Genomic DNA, 25344 nt, shown 5'->3' with positions numbered 1-25344 from the left:
AAAACGTCTTCAAAAATCCATTTTTCCTGGAGTTATTTGTATATCATAAGCAAGACTGCTATTTGTCTCCTGAGCCTTGGCAGATTTAGCAGCACTATACGCTACCTTTACTATCTGAAATCTGTCACACCTACACATATTTCTTCACTCTGTGCGTGTGTGTTGCTACTGGGGATTATTCAAGCAGCTGCTCCTGAATGGGCAACCGGCTGCTTAATGTTACTGGGAAATCCTCAGCACAGCTTTAAATAAACACAGGTCATTTCACTCTGATGCCCAATGGTCTGCACAACACACACCTTTCATTTTGTCACATCACATGATGTTGAACATGTTCACATACAAGAAATGATTGACTACTCATGCAAACATCCCACTCCAGCCTGTGCACTTCACATGTGGAGCTGCTCCCCGGTGTCTCGCAACAGCTTTAATGAAACTATTGGGGCCTAACCTCCACCTCACATGCACATCCCTCCCTGCACTGCTTTAATAAGTAAAAGTGCAGCATGCTCTTTTGTCTTGCCTGAGGGTGCGCTGGCTTCTTCACATACATGTGAGGTGTATATTTAGAATAGTTGTGCATAACAGGGGGTGTTGCGTGGGTGGAAGTAGTGAGGATTTTCTTTCAACATTGAGACCAATGAACCATGTTCTGCATAAACAACCACACATGCATGGGCTCAGATGTGTCAACTTCACACAGACTCAATTATGTGCTTTCTCTCTCTCTCTGTCACACACACACACTCACACACACACACACTGAAACAGAGAGTGTGATGGGGAGAGGGAGATAAACCCCAGATGCACCAGCTCTCCTCCCAACCCTCCCTCTATAGGAAACCCCAGCATGCAGACACGACTCTGCGTGATTCTGCAGCGATGTATTATTCACCATCTTTAAACATGGATTCTCCTTTTCATTCCATTAACACAGTTTTATGGAATTCAGGGAGCTTCGGAGCAAAAAAACAAAACCCCACATCAAGCAGAGCACATGGATATACGCTGTATTGTATTTTCAAGCTCACATAGCACGTTGATCACTTTGTGCTCAATTGTGTGTCTATTTTAGCTCCTCTATTCCAGAGTAGTTATTAATGGTGAAGCAGGTGAGGTATCAGTCAGCGAGGGGAAGCCCTCCTGTCTCTCTCAGGCTCTGCTCATCAACATGTATCCTTTAATCACTTGCACATATTCATTATTCACCACCCACAGGCTATGAATTATGCAACACTCTCATTTCCACTTGTGAACAGTGAGAGAAGACACAAGGAATGGCTCTTCCTCCTCTTTTCTCTCCCCCCTCTCCTCCTAATCCTCCTCTCCATCTTCACTCCAGCTCATTTTCCCTCTCTCATGCACCATTGGCACGGCGAGCACAGAGATGGGGAGAAATCATCCGCCCACGATCAGTGTGTAGCATCCGCCCACAAGGTGCTGGAATACAAGAACTGCCTCAAAACAAATCATATTTTCAGGAGCTCCGTTCATAAGAGAATAAAAGAAATGAATGAATTCCGAGGCGGAATATGACTTTCTATCAGTCTGGCTCATGCAAACCAAAGCATAACAGCAGTCATGATGCACGTGATATAATTCTGTAAAAGAAAGCTGCAGTCTTTTGTTTCTAATGTAGACAATTCCTTATGTGCTCGTTTGATTAATTATTAATCAAATGTGGCACAACAATGTGATCAGCTGACAGTAGTACACCTGCTTCCTGTCACTAAAAATGATGAGGCATCCAAATTTGCACAAGGTTCTTGACCTCTGCTCTGCCCTGCTCCCATAAAACCTGATATGTTTCCCTCCACAGCTCCAGCCACATGACCTGTGATGGCCATTAACAGGTTGCAGTGAAACAGTTAATCTTTAGCCGCTTTCGTCCCTCACCTATTGGCAGCTGTGGCTGCAGTTTGCAGTGTAGAAGTGATCCATAACGGTCTTCTAGGAAAATGACCCTGTTGCGCGGGGTTGTGATGGTGATACAGCCATCATGCAGTATATCTCCTTCACCCTCTCTGGACAGGAAGAGGACTGCAAACTGGAATTAAAATGGATAGAGCTGGGCCTGTGAGCCTGTGGTGCTCTCAGCTCACACATTATGGTGTCAGGAGCTGCTGTCTCACATATGTGTCCACTGGGAGAAGCCTGCACCAGTCGGCTGTTATGTTTTCTTATTTCTTTTTTTATTATTCTTCAACAGTCGGTCCTGGGTTCTAATAAAACTCCCAGATCTGCTATACACTTTGATAGATGAGAACCCTCACTGAGGTCGTACTATCAATCTACAGGTGCAACAGAGATAACCGATGTCACCTCCTGAAACTCTGCATTACAGCAGGAGAGAAGCCATTACTAAGGTGTGGAGGAGAGAGCGCATCCCTGCTGAGGTGCTGGTGGTTCTGCAGGCTCCTGATCACAGCCGTGGCTTTGGCAGTGTGAAACCCTGGCACAGAGGGAGAAGGCTTCCTACTCAGTCATGTGCCCACACAGCCAATCTGCCACTACTTCTATCTGACGGAGCTTCTCTGGACCCTCAGTGCAGCTACACCCTTCTAATGGTTTTCTTCACCGTGCATCACATTCATATCTCTGCAGATGAATGGTTGTGCATTTAAAGTAAAAAGATAAAAACAGCAAAAAAATATAGTATTGCCTCCTAATCCCAGTTCAGCCCTTGGCTTTACTTAAATTATTCATATTTTTATTTGTCCTTGGGTGTTGTGAAATCAAATTACTTGTTATTATTACTATAATTCTTATTTTATTACGCAAATAATGAGCTGCCAATTTTCAGCAAACAATTGAAGAACAAAAATCTGTGCCATTAACTATCTAAGTTCTTCTGTGTATTTTGGTAAAATGTCTGTCAGACAAAAAACTGTCATCCGTCACCTGACTAGATTCCTTCTGCTTCCTGCATCTTAACCTGCTTTAGCAAAACATTGACTCCTCCATTTACAATGTTCAACTAACCTGATTATCTATTAATGGCTAAAACTGGATGCAACGCCTTATGACTCTGCCAAAGAATTGTGGTATCATGAAGAGAACTTTATTGTCTCATTAGGGTTATTTTGTGCTTTTTATTGCCTAAGAAGCTCTTGTCACAGCAGTCAGGAGTTACTAAAAATGTTTCAGGTGATTGAACACAACACGACAGAGGATACAGATACATTTATTGGTCCCACACACACGACATGCAAATGGGGGAAATTTGTTCTCTGCTATGGCCCATCTGGTGAACACACAGAGCAGTGGGCAGCCATGCACGGCGCCCGGGGCGCAGGTGTTGGGGGAGTAAGGTGCCTTGCTCAGGGGCACTTAGACAGTGGGGAACAGATCCAGGTGTTGTCCGTCCAGGTATGTTTTTGTGTTGTCATTCCGTGGAGTCGAACCAGAGACCACCGTTGGATTCTCTGCCCATAGTCCAACTTTATGCCACTAGTCCACCGCCTCTAGGACGTGGAGGGAGGGAGATGGCACGCAGCAAGCTGTCCCAATGACCGCTTTCACCTTGTAACACATGTTCACTGGGCACAAACTTGTAGTAGAAGAACGGAGCCGAGGAAACCCCTCCTTCCTTCTACTCTGATTGACATCGGTGTGTAAAAGACAAGAAAAGTCCCTTCTGTGCTTTTGCCATTTGTGTTTTATTTCCTTATGTCTCACACACACTTACCACTAATAAATGCAATACCCTGTCTCTTAGTGAATTAAATACACTGACAAGCTGGTGCGCAGCTCGCTTGTTTGGTTTTGTGGCCTGAGGCGTTCAGCAGCAAAGCCACTTCATTCTGGCTCTTTATCAGATGTTCTATCAAGCAGCAAATGTTTATCCAAGCAGAGTGGACACAAAGAAAGGAGACAGGATGCAGAGCGCACTATAGGAAACACACAAGTACATCCGCTCCACACTGGAACCAGTTAATTAGCAGCAGTGTGTTTTTCTTAATAACTGGGTTACTATTATTAGACATGAAGAGACAATACAAATGGTGAAGCCAAATGAAGTCGGTGGTCACAGTGTGTGATAACACCGTAATGTGTTTAGGTTTATTCAGCTACACAAATGATAGATGTTATCAAGCGTGTTCAAACTTTGTGTTAGCATATCAAAAGATCGTCCACCAGATAAATGGCTTTCAATAGACTGGTGCAGTGGTTGTCATAAACATGCCTGTTTGTTATGGTCTGCTCTCTTATCCTGTGTTAATTCTCTAGAGCCACTTCAGAATGATTCCCTGTCATTAGTGAGTCCTCCTCAAACAGTTCTACAATATACAGTCGCTTCTTATCGTTTGTGTACTAGACATTGTGCGCAGAGCTTTTTATAAACAGTCTATGGTGCAGTGTGAAGATAGACAACTGTGTGTTCATCCTATCTGGTTTATCTGCAATAATTATAGCCAGTGCTTTTAATAATATGAAAATGAATTTGCTTCATTACTGTTCACGCCTGTGGTTTATGTATAAGGTTGAATAATTTACAAGACTTGTGTTATTATTTCACTATTTCAGGTGTGTTCAGCAACAAACACGATCTTCAGACCCAAGTTCACAACTTTTTAAAGCAAAAGCTCTTTAGTTCAGCTGAATATGAAGCATTGCAGCAACAAAACGAATGTTGTGCTTTAGGTGGATGACAAAAGAGGGAGAGATTCTATGAAATGTGGACATGATTGCTGGTGCAGCTTTGGCCCAGAGGCTGCCAGTTGCCGACCGCTGCTGTAGTTTATCAGAGGACATAAAAGACATGTTCAACTCGGTCCACAGACTGAAGGCACAACGCAAGGCTCCAACTCACTGCTACAGGGCGCCGGTCACCGGCTTATTCAATAAGTGTCAATGTCATGTGTCGAAATTACACCAAATTCAACACTGCACTTCCTCTGGGTACTGAGCATACACATGCCAAGTGTGAAAAATATTAAGATGAACGATTCACAGGATATGCATTCCACACATAGACAGACAGAAGTTAGTAGGTAGATTATTCAAGATCACAAAAATAAATGCAAGCTGTCAATTAGCGAACAGAATTCTTCACTAATCAACCTGTGGATATTATCAGAGAAAATGAAATGTCTGGTTATTAACTATGTCAGCAGATTGAGATAATCATTCAAGAATATCTTAACATCCTCTGCATGCTCAGTTCTAGAAGTACTTTGGTCAGACTGCTGTACTCTGCATTTTTACCTGCAATGAATACTTAACCCAGTAACTAATATTCCTCCATCCCATCTCTGCCTGTATTTTGTGGTTTGTACTTCACATGATCTGTTGGTGGAAGACAATGTATTTGACTGACTAATGAGAGTAAGTCAGAGCTGAGGCTCCGAACCTGTCAGTGTCTCCTTTCATCACATTGAAAAGCACATCAGCAAAAATTCTTCGGTGATTGTGTCCCTCTTCATTCTCTCTTTCTCACTGTCACTCTCACTTTCTTAGTCCCTTTAGCTTATTAAATAATGCATGAATGAACACCTTTTCAACCTTTTTAACTGCAGACTGATTTCTATTTAAATATGTACATGAATAAGAAATATAAGAACAAATTTACAAGCAGGTCAATGTATTGACAAAGCTTTAAGATAACAGGGACAGAGAGAGTGAGATGTAATGAATGAAACAACATTTATCGTGTGTCGTTTCAGAAGCTGAACCTAAAATAACTTGTATTGTTAGTTGCATTAGTATAAAGTGACAACTACAGAAATCCAACTTCCCCAAATGTCTCCTTGCACACTGGATGCTAGGAGCTGATGATTGATTCACAACTAATGAATCACATTCTGAAGAAGATAGATACACCTCCAAGCCACTCTGATATGAACCTGTGGTAAAACTGCTTAAGTTAGAGGGATACAGAGTAAAAAAGCCAAATATAAACATCATTACCAATTATTTTATTATCCCACAGTTATAAGCAGCCTGGTGAAATGCAAATGCACATGACAATATTAAAAATGTTGCAGACTTCAAAAGGACAGAGAGGTTTTTAAAACAAAATATACTGACCTTTTTGTCATAAGCACAGACTTTGCTGCCTCATTGTTGCCCAAGTCAAGGTTATGACTTAGGCCCAGAGCACAGTGTGTGTGGGGGCGTGTGCATACATGTGTGTCTACTCGTTGTTGCGTTTTTGTAACCTCCTTAAGTCCTTCTCCAGCATAAATACTAACCAAGGTTAGGTTTATGTATGAATTGGTCATGGTTTTGGTTGGGCTGTCCACAATGAATGGAAGTCAATGCAAAATCGTACCTGCACAGTCCTCTGTGTTTGTGTGTGTTGGTGTGTGTGTGTGTGTGTGTCTGTGTGTGTGTCTGTGTGTGTGTGGTGTGATGTAAGCGGGTGAGGTTTGGTTTTGAAGTAGATATGAAGAGAAGTCATAACATTTGGCACAGAGTCAAAACAATGTGGGAAAATAGTAAATGAGCACCTCCTGCAAAGAATGACTAAGAACCTGCAGGAAACGAGAAAAAGATTGGTCTAATGACGTTGTGGATAGACACCTAGAGATCATTTGTGTCTTTTGTCATTATCTAAGCTTTAAGTAATTCTGCATTGATGTCCAAAAACATAATTGTTGTCTAGACCCACCTCAATCAACAGAATAGTGATGGAAAAGTTGCAGAATTTGGCAAAACATAATTGTAATCTTTGATGCTCACCAAAGAATAAATATGTTAAGCAAGATATCAAAGACATTGGTTGGAAACCCAAGGATGGTTAAATGCTACAAAAATAGAGTAAAAGTGCTTTTAATTTGGAACATCCCAAATTAATTGGTTGGAAAAAGACTTGAGACAGGAAATTAACACTGAACTCTCCATTAACCTTACATTCATTCCAGCCATATGGCAGCGCTATGAATAGTTTGGAGTCGCTCTCTGAAGCACTTAATTAGATATCTGTCTTTCTTGTGTGTTGGGTGCAACGTAAATCTGACTCTTCTCCATTCAGACATCATAACCTTAACAAAAAAAATCCAGCAGTAAATTCACTTGATCACCTCTGTGTCTGGAGCGTTTGTGCACCGTGTCAGTTGGTTAATGTGAAATATTTTTGATTTAATGAGAAAGCGTTCTCCCCAAGAATGAATCAGGACAAACATTTTTTAAACCGAATTAGGGGGTCATGTGAATAATGATGGACATGATTCAGAAGTAAAATTAAAAAAACTATAATGGAGGGTTCAGCTCCAACATCTCACCCTAGATTTGTCTCCTTGGCAAAAGAACAATGATGCCTAATACAACAAATAACAAATTCTGTGTTTTAAAAGCTGGTCTTATCACGGCTGCAAGACTCATATTACAAAACAAATGCCAAATGTCCCATGGAGGAAGACTGGAAAAATAAATGATTAAGATTTCATCATATGAACTCATGTCGGGCAGCATTAATAATGGAGGGAATGCAACTGAGACGTGGGAACACTTCTGTCTTCATGTCAAGTTGAATTATACATGCCAATTAATGGCTATACATCCTCAGTCTCCACAGATTTACTTTCTTTCATCCTCTTCCGTGTAAATTAGTTGTATTGTATCTGTGTGTTTTGCCATAAAAATACAAAAATAAAAATGGAAATTACAAAAAAATCAAGTCTGCAACAGTCTGAGGGGTCTCTCCCTCTTAGATTGAAAATGTACATGGAAAAAGGCAAACACACATCAATTCATAGTTATCACAGATGGGGGACATGAGAGAATAAGCCAGTGTCCCCTGTTTTGCATGTCTCAGTGCAAGTGGACTGAGACATCCGTGTGTCCATTTAATTAGATTCAAGTTGAAACCATATCTCTCCAATGGAACATAGTGTGTGCCATGGAGAACAAAACCTACATGTGACAGGTTACAGTAGGAAACGCACACTTCTTACTGACAGCATGAGTGATGGTTCTGTTCAGTTAAAGTGTCCCAGTAAATCTTGACAGTGTGACAATGAGGCAGCAAGTACAACACAAGGGCTCTGAAACCGAAGCAGCTAAATGGAACATGGCCATCATTCATTTTATTATTCACATCCATGCGTTTCCCGCAGTGACATTTCAATATTGCATGTCATGCTGTGAAAAAGGCCAATACTTCCTTTGACATGTTGATGTATTTACAGTTAGGATTTTTATGTTTAAGGGCTTTAATGATGCTCTCACAAAAATCTGAATCTCTCTTGCAAATTAAATAATCTAACCCTCAGAATCCACAAACCATGTCAACACATAAATCCATGTAAACACACTTTCTCAGAATTTACTTGCAGCATATAGTCTCAGTTCTTCCCTAATGATTCAGCCGTACTGGGCCACAAGAAAACCGATGCTGGAAAGACAGAGGATTTTTTTCATAATTTTATGCCTTTTATTAACAATTTGCTGGTCAACAGATGGCAGCACATGAGGGGAGAGACAGACGGGGTAGAACGAGTAAGGATGGTCTCCAGCCGGCAGCCAGGAACTGGGAACAATGCAGTTCATGGTCAATGCGTTTGGCCGGTGGGGCGAAGTGTACAACCTGTACAGTACAACCTGCAATTGATTCAAAAGCGAGTCTGACATGGAGCTAAAACATATGTCTTTGCTTGATGAACTGGTGGATGTAACGTGTGAAATACAAACATTACTTTAACGCTGGGCTCGTAGTGGATGGGTTTAGAGACATAGGTCATAATTTGAAAGTACATTCTGTGATTTTGTTACAGCACAACTCTTCCAAAATATCCCAAACTAGTCAAGGCTGGATTACACACTGGGCCAAACCCAGGCACGCGTCAGCCCAATTAATGACTAATTAAGCTAAAATTAAACAAATACTGAACCTTGAATTACGTTATCACTACTGTACATGGCTACCGTGAGCTGGAGGGAATTTTGTGAATGTGGAGGAATTGATGCCTTTGAGCTCTGCTGTTGTAATTTATGTACGAGAGTATTGCGCCATCTAGTGTAATTTATTCACTGGTGCAGACTTAAAACCAGAGGTGAATATATAATCTGGGGGGGGGGGGGGGGGGGGGGGGGGTAGACTTTCCTGGTGTTATATATTGTTCATTCTCTTTATTTCTATTAAGGACGACTTGACATCTGCCAGGTCGAGGCTTTTAATTTGGTGGGGAAAGAAGGGTGTTTCCTGTGAAATTTATCTTCCAAATAACATAAACTGACATATTAAAAAAGTATTTAATGTGACACAAATATTCAATAAATGATAGCTCAATATGAAATATATTCTGTAGGGCATGAGCAAGTCTAATACATTTAATTTATAATGTGTTTTTGGGGGATTCCTTCAACTATGTTTAATAGAAGTTCTAAACTTCCGACTGCGGGGAAAGCGGCTCTATGGTCACGTGACTATAGAGGGACGTCATGTGACCGAATGAGGAAGAAGAGTTTGTTGTAGTGGCTGCAGGTTTGGTGTGTGCAGGATGCGTGTACCTGGTGTGTCCGCCGTGCTCGGGGCTCTGTGTGTGTGGGCCTTGGTGGACGCGGTGTGTCCGCTGAGCGGCGGCCTGCTCTTCCCCCGGGAGTCCTCCTCCAGAGAGCTGAAGGAGCTGAGCGGCCGCTGGGACTTCAGGGCGGACATGTCCCCCAACAGGAACCAGGGCTTCGACAAGGCATGGTACCAGAGCCGTCTATCACAGGTGAGCGGGACACGGTGAAGCAGCTGCTCTGTTTGTATCAATGTTTAGATCAAGAGCTTGACATGTCTCTGAAGTTCACTTGCACTCATCTGCACTGATGCACAACCTGTAAACATCATGCAGCCCGACAACTTCTCAGCAAAAGAAACATGCCCAACAACACGTTACACTATTGAGACTGTTAAGAGGGGCCAGGGGCGGGGCCATGCGAGTCACTGGCCCTAGTCGAAATCTGATTGGCCCCTTAAGTGCTCCTTTATTCAAATAGTTGAATCACTTACTAACAGTTATAACCCAAACATATGAGGATTTTTATTTTCTAATTATTTTTGAATAACACAATGCGGTGGATAAAGGAACTCGTTTCAAAGTCTATTCAATGCTGTGTGGCTTTGCTAAAAGCTAGATCGCTGACAGAAAACAAGCAATGACTTAAATGTGTACCTTACTGAATCAGTCATTTTTCATGGATGTTGGACATATAATCGTCCCCGCTGTGTAAATTGCGGCCCCTGATTTAGAAAAAGCATTGATCCTGCGCTGTTGCTATCAGTCTGTTAGTGTCACAACAGACAAGAACAAAACTGTTTGCCAAAATCATTATTTACCTTCCAATGTCCAACTTTATACCAGATCAACGTGTAGCCCCTTAAAACAATGTGATAATTAAAATGGCTCCTTCCTTTATGGCCTGGGACTCCTTATAATTTAGCAGTCTGCTTTGTGACACCTCATGACCCCTTAGGTCAGGGGCGTCCTCCGAGGGCCACACTTAATTATTGTTTATTATTAATGTATTTGATCAATATATATTCACTTAGGGATATTGTACAATTCCGTTTTTGCTTGGATATGTGTAACTTTAAGACTCCTCTAACTTGGTGCCTTATTAAAAATATTAAGTTAGGGTTGGGGTTTCATTTTGAAACAATTTTTAACCACTGATATTATAGCATAGTGGTGCAAGCATACCCTTTCAAAGACCAATGAACTTAATTCTTAAGAATATTTTGTCTGACATTTGAATTACAATTTAAAAAAAAGAGTAAATATCCTTGATGAATAAAACGAATAAAATATCTACACAACCACAACAATAGATAAAATTACTTCAAGACTTTGTTTGTCATGGGCACAACAATCACATACAGCAGTCGCTAGCTATGACATTCTTGGGTCTCTCTAACCATGCTCAAAAATATGTGCGTGTGTAAACATGTCTCACGAACACTGGACCAATCAAACAAACCGAAGTGAACTTCTGTTCTGGTCCTGATAACTTGTGATTAGTGTTGGTGTTTATTGGTTAAGTGGAAAGTGAGCTCAGGTCAGCAGGAGTGTGGAGGGAGGACACTAAGATAGAGACTTAAACCAACCACTGCTTATGCTGTGATCCTGAAACAGCTGCTCAAATAATTTGTCATTGGTCGGCCAACGTTGAAACTCTGTATTCACACTTATGTTGCCACAGTCATCTCTGCTTCACTGTCGGTGTGTCAGTGAGTGAGTGACAGGGGGCGGGACCCTGGGCCTGAAAGGAGATGAGAGACAGAGCAGCTTTTTTTCGGGGCAATACACAGATTTCACTCATGATCTACTCACCACTATGCCGATAGAGTGTTTGGTGGAATATTCAAGTCCACAGAACACGTCTGGAGTTTTAGGGGTAAACAAGGTTGCAGCCAAACTCTACGCAATTTAAGTAAATGGTGACTGATTCTTTAAACGTAAAAAAAAACACAAAACAAATAAAATGCCTCCAAACTGCTGCTGTGGTGTTATTCAAGTGTCATTTACACCATGATTTTAACCTTAATGTCCACTGTGATCCACGTGCAAACGCGGCTCCAGTCGAGTATATAAATACAAAACCAAAACCAAAACCATTTAAGCTAAAGACACAGTTTAAATGATGCTATTTCGAGTTGAATCTGAATGTCAGGGTCTTCCGGACACTTAGATGACACCACAGGAGCAGAATGGAGAAATGTTTTCTGTTGAGGTATTGGTCACCATTTACTTACATTGCATTGGATTTGGCTGCAATGCAGTTTACATCTAAAGTGTTTCATGGACTCAAACACTTCACCCACCGTTCCATCAACATAGTGGTGAGCAGATAATGATAGATTATAGTTTTTGGGTGAACTATCCCTTTAAAGTCGCATGTGCGTGTGTTTTTTGTATTTATGAACTAAACCTTGTGACCTCTCAGGTTAATGTTGTGAGTCCTAGAACCTCAGGCTTGGGTCCAACAGAGATCTATAATTAAGATCTGTTACAGTGTTAGAAGTAAAACACTGTTCACTGAAACTGATTGCTTCATTTCCCCTAGACTGGCCCAGTGATTGACATGCCAGTTCCTGCCAGCTACAATGACATCACCCAGGACCCCGCACTAAGAGATTTCATTGGCTGGGTGTGGTACGAGCGAGAGGTGGTGGTGCCTGCTCGCTGGATCGCAGATGAGGGAACCAGAGTGGTTCTCAGAGTGGGAAGTGCTCACTATTATTCAGTGGTGGTGAGTATCACACACGTCTCCTTCCTAACAACTCTAGCAAGTATTCAATTGCCAGTCAATGTGTTAAAGCCAACTACTAAGTTCATGTCATCATCCTTCATCTAAATCACTCTTTATTGGGGCTGTATAGCTTACCCGATAGAGCTGGTTCCCCATATTTAGGCCCCAAGCCTCAGCATGTCCCCCCCTGTTCTCTCCCCCCCTTTCAAACTTAGCTTTCTGTCTTTATTAAACCAAAAATTACTATTGACCTGTTATCTCAATCTTTGCAGTGGGTGAACGGGGTGAAAGTCACCGAGCATAAAGGTGGCCATCTTCCTTTTGAGGCTGAGATAGGCAGTTTACTCCGCAAGGATCCTACTTCACCATGCAGGATCACCATCGCTGTCAACAACACCCTGACTCTTGAGACGCTTCCTCCAGGAAACATCCAGCACATGGATGACCGCACCAAGTAAACTCACTCTCCAAAGTGTTAAATAAAACACTGATTTGATGAAAATCTTATAAACACAGAACAATGAAAATTCACTCAATATCTACTCACAACTATGCTGACATACACACCGGGAAACCCACTGCACACAAACTCTCGCTCAAACGTGAGATGTGTTTCTGTGCACTTGGATGTCACCACACTAGCAGTATAGAGGCATGTTGTCTTCTTTTCTGTTGTTTTATTAAGTCTGAAGAAGTGGTGACCGGTTACTTGAATTGGATTTGGCTGCAACACTGTATATTTTAACATCTTTTACAGTTTTAGAGGCATTTGATTTAGAGATTCCGACTTTTGTGTCAGGATGCAACTAAAAATGTTTCTCTAAATTAATCAACTAAATGCTTCATCTATGAAATGGAAAAAAATGTCATTGCTTTACAGGTATCCTGAAGGTTTCTTTGTGCAAAACATCTACTTTGATTTCTTCAACTATGCTGGGCTACATCGTCCTGTGTTGCTGTACACTACTCCTAAAGCATATGTGGATGACATCACTGTGGTGACTGACTTCTTGGATAACACTGGTAAATGAATGCAACTAAACAACTTATTTATTTAGTTTCTAACATGCAACCTGGTGATTCACAAAATGTTAGGTCACAAAATATGTCTGTTCATTATACGTAAGTGTTTGCTCCTGTGTTTTAGGTCTGGTCAAATACACAGTATCAGTCCAAGGTGCTTCTTCAGCCACCCTGAAGGTCACTCTGCTGGACAAAGACAGACAGTGTGTGGCCTTCTCCACTGAACCATCTGGAGTGCTCAAAGTAGTGGATGTCAATCTGTGGTGGCCTTTTCTGATGCATGAGAATCCAGGTTATCTTTACACTTTGGAGGTAAGACAGCCTGCGTGACAAAATGACTTAGTTTGCTTCAAGCTTAAGATCCCTGGCTACATCCATACTAATATGTTTTCATTTTAAACCAGCGTTTCAAAACTAAAACAATCTCTGTCAACATCGCTTTAACTGCATTTCAATAACTAGAAGGGCAGTAGAGGAGTAAGTTGTAAATGATCTTCTAAACTCACTGTAGTTGTGTCATCATTAGGGGTGTAATGGTACATTTATCTGAACTGAGCATTTCAGGTATGGGCTCTTCGGTCCAGTACACATATGTACCGAATGTATGGAGCAATTTAACATGCAAAATTATTTGTGTAGAAATACATCTTTTTGAAATTGCCACTTGTTCACTTCAAATTCCAGGTTCAGTTAATGGCAGCCTATGAAGATGTGTACTCTCTACCAGTCGGCATCCGCACTGTTAACGTGACCAGCACCAAGTTCCTCATCAACAACAAGCCCTTCTACTTCCATGGAGTCAATAAACATGAGGATTCTGACGTGAGTACCACTAGAGGGCAGCAAATTCTTAACAAGAGGAACTAGTCTCATTCAGTCTCATTGAAGGAAGCTTACCGTTCCCAATGTTGACGCTAGCTGCATTAGCATCTACAGACAATTTCTGATTAATATACAAGAATATGTTAACTAAAGATATGTTCTGGAAAAAGTGGATCCAGCTCAATAATCTAATGCAACCCATTCTGTTGACCGTGTGTGTTAGATTCGAGGTAAAGGCTTGGACTGGCCCCTGATTGTCAAGGACTTTAACCTACTGAAGTGGTTGGGGGCCAACTCGTTCCGCACCAGCCACTACCCGTACGCTGAGGAGATTCTGCAGATGTGTGATCGTCACGGCATCGTAGTGATCGATGAGTGTCCGGGAGTGGGCATCAAAGACATGTGAGTGTCCCTGACCTTTGGGTGACAGTTCAAAGTGGTCAACAGCATTAACATTTTACTTTAGGACCCAGTTTATGAGGACAGATCACCAACTTACCCCTGATGCTCACTATCACTATTCTTGAAAACCTCATGTCTGCTGTTTAATTTGAGCCAGAAAATGATTATAAATGCTAGAAACTTCCCCCGATTTAAAGTATTGTTGTGTGCGATGCAGGCTACATTTAACACTGGACTCACCCACTATCAAAACCAATTAATTCATCCAGTTGAATTAATTAAATGCAGGTTAGTTCAGTTTGATTTTCTTAGAAACAGCTCAGCATTGTCAAAATCTTACAGCAGCTATTCGATTTTTACCTTTACCCAGTGATCGAAGCTGTTGATACTTTTGCAGTTATATATTCCAGGATTGTTTTGATTGAAAAACATTCAAACTTAAACACACATTTATGTCTCCATTGGGATTAATAACACCATTATGAGGTCAAAATTCACGTTTATGCCTGGAAAACAAATCACCATTATCCTAAATCCCAGATGCACTTCAGTTCACTTACACATAAAAAAATAAATTGGTGACCAAGATTAACTTTATAGCTACTAAATAAACATAAAAGCATTGTCATTATGAGCATGTTCCAAGGCACAGTACCACAGAGCTGCCAGTATGGTGGTAGACTCATTTTTTTGTGTTAAAATGTCGTAAGATACATGAATATATTATAAAACTATAAAACTTCTTCCCAGCCAATGTCAATACACTCATTCAATACTGTTTCTTATATACTCTGTCTTTTTACTTTGTACTAGTCGTAGTTTTAGAAACGCCTCCCTCAACCATCACCTGGTCGTCATGGATGAGCTTGTACGTCGGGACAAGAACCATCCTTCTGTAGTCATGTGGTCAGTGGCCAACGAGCCCGCTGCAGAGATGCCACCTGCTGAATTTTATTTCAAGTGAGTGTTAGTAGATGTGAAGCACTGAGTGGACCCACCCATGATATAATTACTCACAAACAATGTGACTTTTTGGCTTGTCAGTTGCTGGAACTACTTTTTTTTATTACTTAGGTTTTTTCCCTTGTTTTGCATTTTGCCTTTATTTGATAGTCAACAGTGTAGAGACAGAGAAGAAATATGTCATCACGACGCCCCTGAATGACCCAAAATGTAAGACATTTGTGAGCTGTTCGAACGGGCGTCTGTAACAGAGGTACTGATTTGTTTGTCAGTCAGTGCAGCCTATCCCTGTACGCTAATGCCTGGAATGCAGTGCGAGTAGTAATGGAGCCGCCCTGAACAGTCACAGCTGGAGCTCAGTAATGGCTCGAGGCTTCAGGGAGACAAGCAGGACAAACAAATACTCCACCTGCAAAATGGCCCTTGTAAAGCAGTATAGGACTGTATGTGTGTGGTGGGCAGAGTCAACATATACAGAAAATCGAGGGCACAAATTCATGTGTAACAAGAGAGGTTGAATCAACCGTTTTCACATTTACAATTGACTCCCTTTTGTTTTTCCTCCAGAACCTTGATAAAACACACCAAAGCTCTGGACCCTACCCGGCCTGTCACTTACATCACGGACAGTAACTATGCTAGGGACAGAGGGGTGAGTCTTTTTCTCATTACAATATCAGCAGTATACCCAGGTGAGAAAAAGAATTGTCGGCAGACATGTGATGTGTTGTTGGTGCATGCTATCTTGAGGCACTGGAAATATTAACTTATAACTAACCAAAACCAGGTCTGTAGTCAATGGCGCAGTATTTCACTGCACAGCCTTTCACCTGCAACGTTCGGTGCAAAATGTTAATACACACTGCTTGTTAAAAACATAGTTTGTCCATTACTTCCGTATTAAATTTCCTTTGCTGTGTTCTTTCTAACTACCGGGCAAATCAATCCTCATGTAAACCCTCAAAATAGCAACCTGCTAATGTGGATTTTAAAGAGAATGGCAGGTGGAGCTCTGATTGATTTATTGTATGTTGCACCCGAAACACACCCATGATGAGTTGACTACCCTTCTGAATCATGCACCTTGTGCAGCGACCTTTTGTTCTTTTTTTGACCCGTTCATGTGGAGAACATTCACAGAAATAAAGGGGGGAAAATGTAATTTTGTGCCTCTCAGTGCTGCAGCTCTGATCGTGGCACTTGATCTGAATCTTCTTATACCATGTCGTTATGGTCTCTAGTGAATCAAATGCAGGGCTTGGTGGAAAAATAAGGGAGTAAAAGTTGTGTTGTCATGTTATCCTTCAGCGTTTTATCTGCTCAAATTCTGAAGCTCTTAACATCCTTGAGAGTTTTTCACATTCCTGTGCTGGGAGTAATGTCTTTAGGGCTGATGTTTGTATCTTAAAGCTTCTGATTAGAAACACTGACTACTGCAGCTCCGAAGTTGTGATGGCTGCCGGCTTGGTGAACATAGATCTGAATTCATGATTCAAACACTGTTAATTTACTGAAGGGCAGCCACCTCTGAACTTGTGAGCAGTTACTGCTGCAACTCCCTGTCAGGGTCAAAAAGTCTCCCCATGTCATCCACAAAACTATATATTTTTCTTAATAACGAATTACTGCTACTTCTAGAAAATGTCAATCTATAAGGAGTTGAGGTTATTGTCACAGCCTTTATTTGATATTTCTGTTAATCAAACTGTGTTTTGAGTATCTCTGTAAGTCATGTATTCTATCATGTCCCCAGGCTCCCTATGTGGATGTGATCTGTGTGAACAGTTACTTCTCCTGGTACCACGATCCAGGCCACCTGGAGGTCATCTCCATCCAGCTCAACAATCAGTTTGAGAACTGGTATGGAAAGTACCAGAAACCCATCATTCAGAGCGAATATGGGGCAGATGCAGTGCCGGGGCTTCACAGTGTGAGGAATTGCACACATGCACATTCAAAGACTCATCAGTTATATTTTCATGTTTTGTAGTCTCCTAAGACAGCTTTCCTTTCACGCTCCAGGACCCACCCGTGATGTTTACTGAGGAGTACCAGAAGGTTGTCCTGCAGAACTACCACGACGTGTTTGACCAGAAGAGGAGGCAGTATGTTGTGGGTGAACTTATCTGGAACTTTGCTGATTTCATGACATCACAAGGTACGAGAGCCGCAAAGCACAGCAACCTGTAGAACCAGACCCGTTGTCCTTTCTCCCAGTGTAAACACAATGCTCACACACACGGCTCACCCTGCATTAACACCTGATGCAAGTAATGTAGAGGAAGACAATGTTTGGCGGCAGATACATACTCGCTTATAATTCACTTGCTACCTGTGGCTTATTGTGTGAACCCACAGTTGTCGTGCTCTCATTATAGTCACACACGTATCAATCCATATTCTACACAAACATCATTGTGATGGCAGTTTTCTGAAAGCTGGTGAAAGGAGAGCTCAGAGAGCAGCTGATGCCTTACGCAGAAGAGTTTAATTCGGATGCATCAAGGAGACCAGAAGGTGGAACAATATACAAACGCCAACAGAGCAACATGAACAATTGTCATCTCAAGTCGGGAGATGTCTCCCACAGCCTCCCAATATATCTCCCTCTACTTGGTTCACCCATTCTAACAGCTCATCCATGAATGACTAGAAGTGCTGTCACTCTCTATGTTACTTAACAGGTGTTCGCATCCTATTGGATAGGTGAGCCTCAAGCATACATAACTAAATCACGTTGTGTCATTACGTCTTGCCACTGGTGTAATACACAAAAGTGGTGGAGTTTGGTGACTCTCTGTCTGGGGCATCTGAATTGGGTTGGAAAGTCCTTCAACTTGTGGTGTCATCCAGGTGATTTAATTTCTGGGTGAACTATCCCTTGTTTTAAAATATGATCTGATCTTCATCTAAGGAACATGTATAGACAAACACACAAAGAATTATAGTCTTTTGTGTGTTTATGGACCACACCCATTAAACCTTCACAGAACTGCTGGAAGAAGTCATCTTAACTGGTCCAACTACTTTGGCAGGAATAATGACCTCAAACAAAAGTTTTCAGAAACCGCAGCTCAGACCTGCACAAAACAATATTCCCACACACGTGCCTGAGAATGTTAATTTTCCAGTCAGTCCACTGCATCTCTTGTGACCTGGGTCATCAAGACGCTCACGGTGAATCCTTTGGAGAATATCCTGCTGTATTCTCATGAGCTTGTTCGGACATTATCTTGAGTTCTTACTCGAGGGCTGGAAGGAGAAACTCTGGAAATGGTCTGGAGCAACTCACACGGACATTCGCGTTCTAACATACAGCACTTCCGGATAATTGCCAGGGTTTATCTTCAAAATCACTTTTAACATTTCCAACATTTTACATAACAAAAAACTTGTTTCGAATTCTTCTGAGTTTATTTCATCGAGACATGCTTCACGTCAGCAGATGCTTCTTGTAAAAAGTAAACTCAGAATGTTTCTTTGTCAAACTCCAGGTTTCTTAACTCCTGACAACAAACAACTTTCTTTGACGTCATCAGCTGAAGGTTTCACATACTTATGTTTGACTGATGTATTTATTATGGATAAAAATCATACAATGTGTGCGTTACTAGTTAAAAAAGATTGTTTGTTCATAGATCAGATGATGAACTGACCATATTTAAGACAAATGGAAACATAAATGCAGATATTATCTTACTTTTCTTCATACATGGGTACACACTTGAATGTGTATAGTTTTATAATCAAGTACTGTATTTGACTTTCTTTATATGAAGGTCTTTATACTGAATGATTTTTATCTAAATTCAACTTTTGCTCTAATTGCACTGCTGAGCTAACTTGTCATCGTACTGTTGAGCCTGTGTTAACTTGCATATGACAAACTTCACACTACTACACACGCAGATAGATTCAGTTGGTGCTCTGAATTCCTTTTGCATTGTTCAAGCTCACCATACCTTTAGGAAGTCGTACAAAAGGTGTCACTGTGGCCTCCTATAAGTGTGGGAAGACCAGCACGGATTTCTTGCTCACTTTCTGACCCCAGACACAGCTATTTTTGCCCTCTTCCATTACTTATAAGTTGAACTTAACTTTCCTGCTTTTGCCAATACAGGAGGCAAGGCTTACTCTGAAGAAAATCTCTTCACACATGAATCGATCTGCGTATGGCCGGACAAAAGGCTCCTTTATTTTGTGTCCTGTGCATGACAAGGCTGTTGTTGATCTGCAGGAATCACCCGTGTGCTGGGGAACAAGAAGGGTGTTTTCACCAGGCAGAGGCAGCCCAAAGCAGCAGCGTTCATCCTGAGACAGAGGTACTGGAGCCTGGCTAACGAAACAGGCAGACTACCACCTTGGGCCAAGTACCCCTGCTCACTCTGATACCTGCCCCCGGACCAGGACAGGCTCGATACCACGTGAGCCACTGCACTTTGGGAAGTTGCTGGTGAAATTCATGTCTCTTGAGGAAATTTACTTAAACACGTCCTTCAAGATCTTCTCAGTGTGTGAAAAGTCAGACCACCATGAAACACAATTCAGCTATGCTATTTCTATGGTGTGCATTCATGAACCACCAACACTATTCAGAGGTTTTCCAGCAATCTGAAACATGTTTCTGAAAATGAAAACATTCTTTGATGCTGATTAAAACTTCTAGGGCTGAATAGCAGAGTTCATATTTTACAATAATGTTTTAATTGTGATACTGTTTCATTGGGATAAACCTAATGTGAGTCAAAAATGGATGAAATGAATGACACTCATTCAGTTGATACAGGATGTTCTGATATAGATTTGTGACGTGGTGCGTCTCAGTTGCTGCCATAAAAAGGTGATGTGACAACCAATGAAAATCATCGGTGACAAAAATCTGACCTTTCCTCCAGTCAGCTGATAGAGAACACCAGACAAATGACATAACACCACAAAGTCACTGTAAAGGAAATTTGTCGCCAAACTAGTTCCTCTGTCATTCCTCTACTTTGTACAAATAATCTGATTCAGGTCGTTTGATACATTCTTTCAATGTGAATTACAATGCTGGATGTAATCCCAATGAAGTGCTTTATTTTTGTATATGAATCTAGATATTAAAGACAAAATTAGATCTATATGCAAACTGTATTTTTTTATCCCCCCTTAACATTTTCAACTTAACTCACGATGCAGCTTTGTAGTGCGTTTTCTTTACAGTCAAACTAAATGTATTCAAAAAGTCAATATAATATTTAATCTAGAGGGTAGCATGATTGATTGTTGATGGTGGCGTAACTGTAATCAGACCTGACACTATCAGTGACTCTGCTTGACCTTTGTGTTACAGCTGGACAATATTTAGTCTGCTCTAGTCTTTGCAAACACACTGGCTGAAAGTTTACTTACTTACAAGACAATTTATAAAAAGCTTTACTTTGGCATAGCAAATCAGCCATTAGGCAAGTTTTCTCCTAATTTTTGCAACACAATTGGATTCAGTCCTTTTGCAACTGCCGTTTACACAATTTTGTCACATAATTGCATCGATGTGTCCGTCTTTGTACACGCTGTTATTTCAACAACTTCCTCGTAACATTAAAACCAATAAACAGAGTCTCTTATCAGTGCCGATTCTGACCAGCGAGACATGACTCATATACAGTGCCTTGCATAAGTATTCACCCCCTTTGGACTTTTCTACATTTTGTCATGGTATAACCACAGATTAAAATTTATTTCATCGTGAGTTTATGTAATGGACCGACACAAAATAGTGCATCATTTGGAAGTGGGGGGAAATATTACATGGATTTCACAATTATTTACAAATAAAAATCTGAAAAGTGTTGAGTGCATATGTATTCACCCCCTTTACTTTGAAACCCCTAACAAAGATCTGGTGCGACCAATTGCATTCACAAGTCACATTTGCAAGTCACATAATTAGTAAATAGGGTCCACCTGTCTGCAATTTAATCTCAGTATAAATACACCTGTTCTGTGACGGACTCAGAGTTTGTTGGAGATCATTACTGAACAAACAGCATCATGAAGACCAAGGAGCTCACCAAACAGGTCAGGGATAAAGTTGTGGAGAAATATGAAGCAGGGTTAGGTTATAAAAAAATATCCAGAGCTTTGAACATCTCTCTGAGCACCATAAAATCCATCATAAGAAAATGGAAAGAATATGGCACAACCGCAAACCTACCAAGAGGAGGCCGTCCACCCAAACTGAAGAGTCGGACAAGGAGAAAATTAATCAGAGAAGCAACCAGGAGGCCCATGGTTACTCTGGAGGAGTTGCAGAGATCCACAGCTGAGGTGGGAGAATCTGTCCACAGGACAACTATTAGTCGTCTACTCCACAAATCTGGCCTTTATGGAAGAGTGGCAAGAAGAAAGCCATTGTTGAAAGGGATCCATAAAAAATCCCGTTTGGAGTTTGCCAGAAGCCATGTGGGAGACACAGCAAACATGTGGAAGAAGGTGCTCTGGTCAGATGAGACCAAAATTGAACTTTTTGGCCTCAATGCAAAACGCTATGTGTGGCGAAAACCCAACACTGCCCATCACCCTGAGCACACCATCCCAACAGTGAAACATGGTGGTGGTAGCATCATGCTGTGGGGATGCTTCTCTTTAGCAGGTACAGGGAAACTGGTCAGAATAGAGGGAAAGATGGATGGAGCCAAATACAGGGAAATCCTGGAAGAAAATCTGATGCAGTCTGCAAAAGACTTGAGACTGGGGCGGAGGTTCATCTTCCAGCAGGACAATGACCCTAAACATACAGCCAGAGCTACAAAGGAATGGTTTGGATTAAAGAATGTTAATGTCTTAAAATGGCCCAGTCAAAGCCCAGACCTGAATCCAATAGAGAATCTATGGCAAGACTTGAAGATTGTGGTTCACAGACGGTCTCCATCCAATCTGACTGAGCTTCATCTTTTTTGCCAAGAAGAATGGACAAACCTTTCCATCTCTAGATGTGAAAAGCTGGTAGAGACATACCCCAAAAGACTTGCAGCTGTAATGGCAGCGAAAGGGGGTTCTACCAAGTATTGACACAGGGGGGTGAATACTTATGCACCCAACAGATGTCAACTTTTTTGTTCTCATTATTGTTTGTGTCACAATAAAATTTATTTTGCACCTCCAAAGTACTATGCATGTTTTGTTGATCAAACGGGAAAAAGTTTATTTAAGTCTATTTGAATTCCAGTTAGTAACAGTACATAATGGGAAAAAGTCCAAGGGGGGTGAATATTTATGCAAGGCACTGTATATATATATATATATTAATATCATTTGTTGGTCACACTAACATCCAAGGTTTCGACACATGCTTCTTTAAGCTGTTTGAGGGATACAGCCTGCTTTATCCAAGGTTGTTGTTTAATGGCAATTCATTGCATTTGCTCCTGTGTTTATGCTTTTGAATCTAAAGAATTCTTCTAAGTTCCTCTTTTTCTTGATACCTAAATACTTTATGCGTTGGTTTTAAGGGAAATTTAAAATTATAACTAGCACTCATTAGAGCATATATCCTCTGTAAGGCCAAACAGTCCCTTTTTAAATTCATATGAAATATTATTTCCTGCATCTGCCCCTTTGTCCAGATATGCGTCAAAATTGAATAGGTTATTTTTTCTCATCCCTCAACCAACTTTTTTGGAAATCCAGTTAGTAGTTTCTGCCTTATGACACTGAAAAACAGACATGTGTAAAACTTGTCTCCTTGGCTGAGGAGATTACAGACTTCTACTATAACTACAGATTCACTACCTACCATTATGTCACATGCTGTTCAGATTAGTCATCGTAGGGAGTGTTGTAAAATCAGGGAGGTAAGGACCAATGACTTCATCAGGGAAACGTGATAGAATATTGACCTTGCTGTATCAGAACAAGTCAGTAGGTTTTTCTTGGTTTAATCATTCTGCTTCAGATTAACCACTTGTTACTCGCTGATATTTTTCAAAGTTTATCTTGACATTTGAGTTTCAGCAGATGAAAAAAAGGTGAAAAGGTATCTATGGTGAACTGAGGGACAGAAACACAGAGTGAATTTAGCTTCAACAAGACTGTAAATGTGGTATACATTCATGGAACTTCAGAGTGTTGAATCCTCATTTACAGGACTTTTTAATGCCAGTGTGAACAGGTGGAGAATTAAATTAAACAAAACTTGTTTAACTTTTCATGACCTGGGAATGAACTCCCCTTTATTCCTCATGCTCTTAAACTGTCCAATTGATGTTTCGGTAAAAAAAAATCGTTCCTTCCCCAAGATTCAAAAAGATTCCTTTATTTGTTATTTATATCATTATTTTTGTATAGGTTTTTTGATTAAATGTTCCCTTTTTGTTTATTATGAGGAGCTAATAGTTTTGACACAGCTCATGATTCATAGCCAAAACTTTCTACGCCATTTTTTTTCCTGCCGTGTTCAAATTCAATTTTAAGTGAAAGCTTAAACCCTTGACTATTGTTTTTAAGACCAATTGTTGACTCATCCTTCAATGTGATTAAACTCAGCAGTAATACCAATGAAGCCAATTTCATTTAATAAATTAAAGCAACAGGTAGTTTCAGAGGGAATGTTTTAATGGTAGATCATTTCCACATGACAATGAAACAATAAAAAATGTACTCATGTCAACCTTTTCCACAGTTTTCCCTTAAGAGAATATGGATTTGAACAGATTCTTTTCTCCGGCCCCTCCTACCATTCATGTAACACTTTTCCATGTAAGAAAATACAGCATTTTAAAACATATTTGGCAATACAGAAGCAAACCCGGTAAGTTTTCCTCCACAAAGAAATTTTATGCTGACACATGGATTCCTATAGCCCTCCGACCCCTCAACTTTTATTTAAACTAAAATAACCCAGAATGTTAACAGTCTATACAGCTAAAGGGCATAATTAATGATGAGAAGGAACATTACAATCATGTAGTTCAACAGTGTGTGTTCGTAGCTAACAAACATGTCCTAGCTAGAATAAAATAAAGATGAGAATAATACAGTGGAGTTCAGGTAGGGAAAAACGGAGCGGCCATTGATTTGACAGAATTTTGTCCGGCAATTTCTGAAAGGATTTTTGCACCGACGCTGGATATTAAATCTTTGGGAATTAACCAATTAATCCGATTACATCTTAAGTTACCATTCTTCGTTTTACAAGGCTGTTACTGTTACTCCTCTTTGGCTCAAGGCCTAGTGATCATACAGAAGGCACTTTTATTGGCATTGGTGATGCAACTAACATGGCAGTTATACCTCAGGGCCTAAACGAATATTCATGGGAATGCAGTATCAACCATTTTGACCTTTTCTTCTTTTTTTTAACACATAATCACAACATTGTGGTCCTTTTACCAGCAAATGTCTTCAAACATTTAACATCCAAATTCCATCTTTAAAGTAACTGCACATAACTTAGTGTAATAGGTTTGCATATGACTGGAACCATTAATGTAATGATAGGCTAATTTCTGTTGTCAGTTCTATGGTCAATGCTCATAGGATCCGTAGCAGTTACCAAAAACCAGCAATTAATGTTAGATTGAGTCCACATGCAGAACGACTTCACACTGTTGTGTAAGTGATTGCTCATTGTTGTCTTGTATGAGCACACGCTTCCCCAGGAAAAGAACAAAGACAAAACAGTGATGCAATTGTACGTTCTCATTCTGACAATAAATGAATGAGAACCAGATGTGACCGTGCCCAGGTAAAACTGTAAGGAAGATCTTAAGAGATGACTTTGAGAAATGATTGAAACTCTGCTACTAATCATGTCAACGTAACAGAACTGGCAACCAGTTTCTATAGTGAATCACAGCGTTTGGATGAGTTTATCCTCCAGGCAGCCCATGGTTCACACTCACTTCTGTGTGGCATTGAAATAAAGTTGCAGTGAAAACACAGGAAATGTGTATAAAAGGACCAGTGTGT

The 25344-nt window shown here is 40.7% G+C and overlaps 1 protein-coding gene across 1 annotated transcript; it reads left to right on the top strand.

Moving 5' to 3' along the window:
- Positions 1-9410: 9410 nt before the first annotated feature.
- Positions 9411-20513, top strand: gusb (glucuronidase, beta). The gene is made up of 12 exons (XM_053441929.1): positions 9411-9662; positions 11998-12183; positions 12456-12637; positions 13064-13206; positions 13331-13518; positions 13891-14028; positions 14252-14430; positions 15244-15390; positions 15961-16045; positions 17147-17323; positions 17416-17551; positions 19631-20513. Exons 1-12 carry the CDS (start codon positions 9447-9449, stop codon positions 19780-19782), a joined length of 1929 nt encoding a protein of 642 aa, XP_053297904.1. The 5' UTR covers positions 9411-9446; the 3' UTR covers positions 19783-20513.
- The last annotated feature ends 4831 nt before the right edge of the window (positions 20514-25344 follow it).

This window comes from Pleuronectes platessa, chromosome 15 (assembly GCF_947347685.1).
Source record: "Pleuronectes platessa chromosome 15, fPlePla1.1, whole genome shotgun sequence".
Taxonomy (NCBI): domain Eukaryota; kingdom Metazoa; phylum Chordata; class Actinopteri; order Pleuronectiformes; family Pleuronectidae; genus Pleuronectes; species Pleuronectes platessa.
This window is presented reverse-complemented; position numbering and strand designations above follow the sequence as displayed.

Excerpts from the sequence above, each read along its gene's own strand:
- gusb (XM_053441929.1), top strand. The coding sequence starts at position 9,447 with ATGCGTGTACCTGGTGTGTCCGCCGTGCTCGGGGCTCTGTGTGTGTGG. Across the intron at positions 12,638-13,063 it reads CACATGGATGACCGCACCAA|GTATCCTGAAGGTTTCTTTG; the intron begins GTAAACTCACTC and ends ATTGCTTTACAG. Across the intron at positions 14,431-15,243 it reads GGAGTGGGCATCAAAGACAT|TCGTAGTTTTAGAAACGCCT; the intron begins GTGAGTGTCCCT and ends ACTTTGTACTAG.